The sequence below is a fragment of the Pempheris klunzingeri genome, chromosome 13, assembly GCF_042242105.1.
Source record: "Pempheris klunzingeri isolate RE-2024b chromosome 13, fPemKlu1.hap1, whole genome shotgun sequence".
In the NCBI taxonomy this organism is placed as follows: Eukaryota; Metazoa; Chordata; class Actinopteri; order Acropomatiformes; family Pempheridae; genus Pempheris; species Pempheris klunzingeri.
The window spans coordinates 12,736,128-12,744,930 of record NC_092024.1 but is presented as its reverse complement, the minus strand read 5'-3'; the positions used below and the strand labels follow the sequence as shown (position 1 = coordinate 12,744,930).

The window sequence follows — 8,803 nt, the reverse complement described above, 5'->3', positions numbered from 1 at the left end:
TGTGAAACAAGTACATTATTAAGAAAATGAAATAAACACAAAGACCGACTTGGACTTTATAAAATGTTTTATTCATGTTAACATAGCTGATACATAGGGTTCAAACAGTTCCACAAGGCTTTTGGGGACTACAATTGAATGAATAGCAAAACAATAGTGGTCCAAATCTCTAATGACAATCACTGGACAGACTAACAAATCATCCTCTCGTAGGATGTGTACAAACCTGCATTGAAAATTACTAAACTTGACACTTGAACTTGTGTGTTACAGCATTTGTTCCCATTCCAGTGTAATATCTCAAGAGACATGCATGACAGAATTGTCTTCTTCCCATTAAAAAGGTCCCTGCATTTGGTCAGACAAGCCCCACCATTCCCACCCACTAACAGGCATGCTTCAGTGAAAGAGTGGTATCATAACCAGGGCAGAAAGTGACGATTTAACCAATTGGCACTACTTGGCTGTATTAAGTATTTGTTGCCAGCATGTAAAGTGCACTAGCTTTCCCTGCAGTATGAAAATTGAATCAGTTTGCAGTTGGACTTCAGCTGCTGTAACCGTACCACGTAACTGTGTAGAGACAGATGCACTAAAAAGAACAGGGAAACTAGTTTTTATATCTAACATTTCTTACTGGAAAAAAAAAGTCAGAACTTTCTCAATGGGATTTAGGCTTCCAGTTGTTTTTAATAGTGGGACTTTTCTGCCTCTAAATTGAGCTAAGAGATACCATGTCAAGCTATCAATCACTTTTCTACAGCTGAGACTGCACAAATGGGAAGGCCAGGACAAACACAAACCAAAGGCATGGAGGGTTTCTCTTTTTGACAGTTGTCCAAATCTACTTTGTAAAAAGCATGATTTTTTTTGTAATTTCCATACATAACTCTTTTCAGCAATGGGTTTCACTGGTAGAATGTTTGAGTGGAGCAATAAGGAATGAAGAATGTGTAAAAAGTTTATTTTTTTTTCCTTTTGTCATTTTTGGAGATGACCCCAACATCTTAGTTTTCATTCTCACCGCCCTCTCCTCCTTCTCCACCATCGCCCTCTTCGGCAGCGTTGTCTGATGTCCATAACTGAGGAGAGGAACAGATAATTATTTAAAATACAGTGGAACAGTCCAATTTTGAAGCTTTATATGGTTAATCAAAACTGACTTTATATTGGTCATAACACACAATCCCATGACTATAAAAACATGACCAGCAATTTTTGCAAATGTACTTTCATACAAATGTTCTCAAAAGCTTTATGAGCCTCTATACACACACACACACACACACACACACACACACACACACACACACACACACACACACACACACACACACACACACACACACACACACACACACACACACACACACACACACACACACACACACACACACACACACACACACACACACACACACACACACACACACACACACACACACACACACACACACACACACACACACACACACACACACACACACACACACACACACACACACACACACACACACACACACACACACACACACACACACACACACACACACACACACACACACACACACACACCCCTTTGCATCTTCCTCGCAGATCTCAAGGGGCCATTATTGAGATGTGTCTGAGCACGGTAGAAACCACTTAGTGATCATTCACTTAAATGGATCAAAAGCTTGGGTCCCATTGAAATCTTTGTATTTAAACATTTAATATAATTTGCTTATGCTAATCAAGTAGTTCACATTGAGTATTTTCGAGTGTAGTTTTAACTTATTTGTTTCCATATGTTGCCATATGAAAAGACACAAACAACGGAAAACGGTCACAGCTGCCAGTGATGGAGACAGAAAAAGAAAGCACCTGTGGTCGATACCACCCTCATCAAGTGGGTAGATAATGCCCTGTCATGTGGTGTGTAACGTAGTCTAATAAAAATACGCAAGTGTCTGATAGTAATGTGCACGAGAAGAAAAAGAAAAAGACTGGTTCATCCACTTGTGACAGACATGACCACCAGAAGTGTACTTCCACATGTGTTTGAAGATTCAAGCAGAGCGTTTTGGACGAGCCATTAGATGACATCCAGAGGCATGTTCTGTCTTGGATAAAAACTCAGGTCATGGAATTTCTTTCTTAATTTTGTCCCATTGACTAGTTGCTTCACATATAGGGCTTTGCATTCACGCCATATTTTTTTCCATGTTCCATGTTTTTCCATTAACAGAGCAGATGGTCTTATCTTGTACAAATTTTTCCTAAAAATCAATCAATGGAATTTTCCACTCAAAGACACCAATTAAGTTCTACAGAAATTGAGAGCAAAGTAAAACAATATGCTGTTTCAGCACAAGTTGGATTGGAAGTGTACCAGGACCGTGACACAGACATCCAGGCAAACGTAACACTCACTGTCAGGTTGTCTCTGAGGAGCTGCATGATAAGAGTGCTGTCTTTGTAGGAGTCCTCATTTAGCTGGTCGAGCTCTGCAATGGCTTCATCGAATGCCTGTAAGTAAAAAGGAAAACATTAGCACTCGCAACATAGCAGAGCCGATGACACTAGTAAGAGACTGACGTTTCGAAGAAAGTCTGCAGACCCTTTTAGCCAAATCGCAGGCTTTTTCTGGGGAGTTGAGGATCTCATAGTAGAAGACAGAGAAGTTGAGTGCCAAGCCCAAGCGAATGGGATGTGTGGAGTCCATCTCAGTCATGCTGATGTTGACCGCTTCTTGGTATGCATGCTCTGAGTTTTCAATGGTCTCTGGCAACAAAGAAAGGAATCAAATAGAACATAATAGTCATTGTCATTGTACAGTAAGTATATGTCAAGGTTGAGCTACAACTCCACTTACAGCAATATCATTTGAGTTTAATTTTACCAATTCTTGGATACCGAGTTATAGTTAATCATAAATGTTTCTAGTGAAAACTAGGAAAAATAAAAGATTTTGTCTCAGACATGAGATTAAAGTAATAGTCAAAACTCAAGTGTAAAAAGAATATATCTGTAGTTTTACGGGCAGCCGAACTATTCCCCACAGTTGCTCCAACATCTACTCTCTGCTGGTTCATGAGGTAACTGGTAATTGGCTGAGTTTTTAATGTGCTGGTAGACTTATTTTCCAGTTTTCTGTCACTGTGCTAACCTAGCCAGTGGTTACCAGCCACTGGTTCTAACATTATATTTAATGCTCAGAGAATGGTGGCAATCTTCTCATCCTGTTCTCAGCAAGAACAATACCTGACTCAACATATTTTCCAAAATGTGAAGTGCTTCTTTATAGCATAATACTGATGAGATTCTATATATTTTTCAAATTTGTTTTTAAGAATTTGGATCACAGTGGGGAGACACAGGCTTGATAACACAATGCTAATAAGAGGACAGCGCGGCCTGGTGAAGAAGAAATTCTATGCAATACACAGTTTCTCCAGTGAGAAAGCTGGAGGCCCTCGCAATTAGCTGACAACCACTCGCCTCATACCCTCCTATGAGATGGGGCCCTGTGGTCACCTTGCCCTACTTGACGTCATTTCCAGCTCTAAACACCAAGACAAAATCTGACACATACTTACTTGAAGAGTGAAGAGGCCCAGATTTAAGAAACAAAAAGACAGGGGGCAGGATTTTTAGCTTTTACACACACGTAAAAAGCAATTGGACTTTAAGACACCCCATTACAACTTGCATACAAAAAATAAATCACTGAAAATGTAGTAATTTGTGATTGTAATGAGTAAAAACAGAGTACAACTGTCAACTCACTTGATCTGTCCTCCCCAGAGGCAACTTCAGCAAGGTATCTATAGTAGTCCCCCTTCATCTTTAGATAGAATACTTTGCTCTCAGGATTAGTGGAGTTTTCAATTAAATGATTATCCAGCAGTTTCTGTGAAGAGAGAAAATGTCAAATGAATTTAATGAAATGCACCAAGCAATTGATGGAAGACAACAGCAAGTCTCTTCAGAACAATCAAACTGCGCACTGTGACATCCAACTAACGTATGAGGAGCCAAATCTAATGGCTGATCTAACAAAATCATTCACTAAAAGAGCAGCCTCGCCATATTTACAGAAAGAGCAACTCTGCCAACTTGGGCACAAATTAAGGTTTGAGAACAAACACGTCTACATTGCATGATACAGCACAAAACATTAGCCTCCATCCACCTGAATGCATGACCCCTTTTGCACTCCATAGTTGCTCAGCTCAATGATTACTGGGTACAGTTTTGCTCCATCAGGAGTCAGGTGAATGTGTTCACCCAGGGCCATTCATGAGAAACGTTTTGCTCTGTGTCAGTTTTAGCTAAAGTTGCTCCAAAATTGCCTACAGCCAGGCCAGGCCTCTAGTGTGTCCCAAACTGTCCTCTGCCCCAGATTACCCACTATTTCGATAAGTACTCTCCACCTCTCAGTGCTGTATAGCAAGGTTTCAGGTTTTGTTGCTGATCTTAACAGGCGTTCTGTTAGCAGAGTCGAGGTTTAAGACACAAGGGCTGTCTGAGCTGCATCATACTCCCAATTACGTTCAGAATCTGCTTCTATCTCCTCTATATATAGTGTAGAAATAAGATCAAAGATAACAGCTGGAGGAAGATTTAAACTCAGATGTTCAATGATTAGTTTACTCATTAGATCACCATCATTAAAAAAAGACATATATATACATACATACACACACACAGTGGCATGAGATATTTATTTTGAAAACATTGAAGATTAAAATCCCATAAAGAAGGTCACACTGTAGCTTTCTGATATTATTCTCTCTGAAAACTACAATTAGGATTTCAACTATGTAGTAATAGTAAAATAAGTCGTGACACAGCCAAAATGTAAAACAAGTGTTAGAAATCACATCCTGTGATTACACTCTAGGCTAAATGTGTCTTTCAATGGACATGGGAAGATTACCATGGCTAAGCTGTGTCAGTGAAACCGTGGTTTATGCTCAAGTTAATCGATTTGAGAGCAGATTAACAGTCTACTCAGAATGAAAATGCTTGCCAACACCTCAGCACTAATGATAATCCCAATTGAGGAGCAATATGGAGTCCAGAATAGATATAACCATTCTTTTTGCTTTCATCCTGGATAAATTTAACTTAAAAAAAAAAAGTAAATAAAAGTAAATGAAAAAGGAAGGAGCTTTCCCTTCCAAACCCTGGGAAAAAGAAGCTGCCCTTGTCTGAGCCAAACCCAACCCAGCCGCCACTCCCCAGTCTTTCACTGACACAAAGATTGGCTCAGCCGAAACATGCGCATGTCTCAAGTGCTAGGCATTCCTCTTTCACTGCATGCAGTGCACAATAGACAAGAGTAGTCTCGTTCCCAGAGCTTTCACACAAAGCTCTGATTTCACCGGTGCTCACAAGAAAGCACAAACAGGGTTGCTGATTTCAAGCCTGACTGATTGTGCGTACGATTGCTTTTACATGGCAGAAATTTGTATATTTTTCCAAGCATGGACTAATTCTTCATTATCAAATCAATCTGCAGCACCACAATTGGCTGCGAGGGGTTTCTTGGTTTTTGGCTTAACTCAGCAAACATTATAATCAGACATGATGATGTGATGACTGAACCAGAAAAACATGCGGCAGTCTCTATGTCTTGAGTTTTTTTATTTTGAAATGTGCCTTTGTCCTACCACTAGCATACCTGACAAGCCTGTGCTGGAAATTCAGGCAGGAAAACCTGCTTCACATTTTTGTAGCATTTCATTTGTTGTGACGCTCCTGATGTCAAGGTACACTCTACAGTCTCCCGTTTTTAAGAAGAGTGAACAGCCTGAATCGGTTTAGCTAGCACCCCATCTGGTCTACAGCCCTACATTCACACCCTGCGTGGAAACTGGAACCCAAACATCTCCAAGCCTTTGCTGCCTCCCAGCTGAGACCTGCTTGCAGATGAAATGCAGGGCAGTCGGGTTTAAGATAAGATAAGATAACATTTATTGATCCCTCAATGGGGAAAGTTTGCTGTTACTGCAGCTCAAGAAGACAGAAATAGTTAAAGAAATAGAAAAAAAATTAAACAAAATATATACAGAAGAATTATGTAGATTGTGGATTATTGCACAGTTATTTCACAGTTTACTTAGTAGGAAATTGAGACAGAGGGGCACACAAGCAGCTTACTCGTCTGTTGCGGTCTCTAAGCCTCCGCCTTTGTGGGTGCATAACTTACCTGTCAAGTTTCTGCAGACAAGTTAAGGCATGAGGAATGACACACCCTCCTCTGCTGAGAAACCCTCAGTCAACACTCACTAGCAAAGATACTGAAAGCTGAGTCACAGAGACTGCGGCTCTGGGAAATTGTTTTAATGTTACAGCTCAGATCTTTAAGAACTCTTGATGAACAAGCTTCCACCCAGATCTCTAATCTTTTATCAAGGCAGGCTAGAAATCATGCAAAGCACCAATCTGTGTTTTTGCATGACAAGTTAAGCAAACAAGAGGTGAATGCATATACGCCTATATCCCAGTAGAGGTAAGCCTTGAGATGTGCAGAGTAATGTCTGAGAATGTTTTCAGATCAGCTGTCTCGCTGGTTTCAATAGGTGAATCTGCAAGAGGGTGTCATTTTTGGTGATCTGTACAAACTGGGCTTTAGGGAGAGTATGAGTCATTTATGCATGTAAATTCTTGCACTTGGCTAATCACATTAGGCTTCAATCTGCCAGATGGGACTGCATGAATACTGAACATAGCGCGGTTTTACAGAACATAACGTACAGCGTATCTTTCCTGTGGGTGTTCTGCTCTCTCTCCCCACCGATTCAGACACACCTTGCTGGTGTAGTCACTGTGACCTTTGTCAGTTCACGCTCTCACAAGGTTTCAAGCCCATTGTTCTAAATCCAGATTCCCAAAAGGCAGGAACAGTGGGAGGACTGCATAATACTTCCTTGTCCTCCTTGGCTTTAGAGGCCATATTTATGCAACAGAGGAGCTCTCAGGAAACAGGGCAGATGCCATTTGACACACATTACTGGACTAAAAATAATCATGCGTCACTTTAAATTTTACAGATGTCCAGATGTGTCATGAATACAGGCGTGAACGCCTCAATACTGACATGTTCACCTTTCAATTAAGAAAAAATGGGTTCTCCCATTTCCAAGTGCATCCCAAACCACCAAGGTTACATAAAAGATTTCTCTTAAAAACACTTCAACCCTTCACCACGTCTCAAAAGCAAGAGAGGAGGATATTATTGAAGCCACACTGCCATTATAGCCTGCAATGACTGAACTTAAAAAGGTAACATGGGTTCATGCAGTAGACTTAAAAATCTGGATTAAAAACTGGACACTTTACCAAAACGTTGTTGCAGATCTCTTGGAGCTCCTTCTCCACAGTCTCTCGATACTCCTTGACCAGCTGCTGCTTCTTCTCGCAGGTCTCGGTCTTCAGTCCGATGCTCGACAAAACCCTCCATGCGGACCGCCTCGCCCCAACCACGTTTTTGTAGGCGACGGACAGCAGGTTCCTCTCCTCGTTTGACAGCTCGCCTCCCTTCTCTGTAACCTCCTTCATGGCTTCTGCCATGTCGTCGTAGCGCTCAGCCTGCTCCGCCAGCTTGGCCTTCTGAATAAGATCCGTTCTATCCATAGTTTGTATGTTTAGGGGGGCTGATGAATCAGAAATCCGGGGGTAAGAGACAGTCAAGGACTGCTGAAGGATGGTTGTAGCAAGTGATGGACGACGTTATTCCCCACAGTAACGCTGTGAGCTGCGAAAGGGAGTTCATACACGTTAGTAGGTGTAGCTAAAAAAATATGCAATTGGAGAGCAAAATACCCACCCATGGTCATCATCATGGCATATAAAAATAAAAGTGGCATTTTCTTCAAACGGATGAAAGTCCGTTTCCACAGATTTCCATTTCCATTCAGAATTACCACCCCGATTTTGACATTATTAACGTACTTAATTTCTGACAACCTGCAGTGTACAACACGAACAAGCCTTGTCTTTAATAACGGGCTCAATCTGAGGTTAGCTGCAGGCATCAGAAGCAAAGATCTGCTGGCAAGCCCGTTTCGCAGTGCAACCCGCCACAAAGCGGTCTGGAGCAGCTAGCCAGCAAGTTAGCAAAAAGCTAGCTGGCGTTAGCTACATCGACCACTCCTTTCATTAAAAAATGTCACGTTAGCGTAACACATACAAAATGCCAAACGAACCACAGTTACTCAGTACAGCGATCAACCAGCGATCACACATGCAAAGGAAAATGAAATGAATAAAATACTCATCGTTTCTGACCTACTGAGGTCCGAATTTGCTCCACAAATTGATCCGATTTGAAGAGGTTGGTCAGAAAGGCAAAGAACGGCTGTAGCAGCGAAAATGCAACTGCACATGCTTAAAAAAGGGATGTTCATCTGGAAATGCATCGACCAATCATAAATCGTATTCGCACTTGATCGACAGAAAGATTTAGCGGTGTTAACCAGTGGCTGTTCAGCATCGGGGGAAGAGGCGGGCCTTCAGATGTGGTTTGACAGGCCGGAACGCTGCAGCGGTCGGGGCCACGGGGTTTCCTCCAATTAGAGCAAGGGATGAAGACGTCATCGCATTGCCGTAGTGATACTCATCCAATCATTCCCTGCTTTCACGCGCCGTGGGCAATGTCGGCGGGCGTGGCACCACTTAGAAGCTTATTTTATTAGTTTTTATTGAAGGATTTACTTGGCCATATTTTACATTTTCCGTATTGTCTACACATTCCATGAAAACACCCACAACCAAAAATGACTTGAATCCCCTCGCAAAAATATTGTCCAAAGTC

The 8,803-nt window shown here is 41.6% G+C and overlaps 1 protein-coding gene across 2 annotated transcripts; it reads right to left on the bottom strand.

Annotated features, from left to right (window-relative positions):
- Window positions 1-49: 49 nt before the first annotated feature.
- Window positions 50-8,368, bottom strand: LOC139211636 (14-3-3 protein beta/alpha-1-like). Of its 2 annotated transcripts, none has more exons than XM_070841948.1 (6): window positions 8,278-8,368; window positions 7,330-7,744; window positions 3,769-3,892; window positions 2,600-2,763; window positions 2,413-2,508; window positions 50-1,082 (listed from the first exon to the last, which is right to left on the bottom strand). In XM_070841948.1, the coding sequence occupies exons 2-6, from the start codon at window positions 7,621-7,623 to the stop codon at window positions 1,008-1,010; spliced, it is 753 nt and encodes a 250-aa protein (XP_070698049.1). In that variant the 5' UTR covers window positions 7,624-7,744; window positions 8,278-8,368; the 3' UTR covers window positions 50-1,007. The 2 variants fall into 2 exon arrangements, with proteins under 2 accessions (XP_070698049.1, XP_070698050.1); XM_070841949.1 differs by having other exon boundaries at window positions 8,282-8,349.
- Between the last annotated feature and the right edge of the window lie 435 nt (window positions 8,369-8,803).

Coding starts and splice junctions, on each gene's coding strand:
- LOC139211636 (XM_070841948.1), bottom strand. CDS start 7,623: ATGGATAGAACGGATCTTATTCAGAAGGCCAAGCTGGCGGAGCAGGCT. Junction 3,893..7,329: donor AGATCTGCAACAACGTTTTG/GTAAAGTGTCCA, acceptor CTCTCTTCACAG/AAACTGCTGGATAATCATTT. Junction 1,083..2,412: donor TCCTCAGAGACAACCTGACA/GTGAGTGTTACG, acceptor TCCTCTCCTCAG/TTATGGACATCAGACAACGC.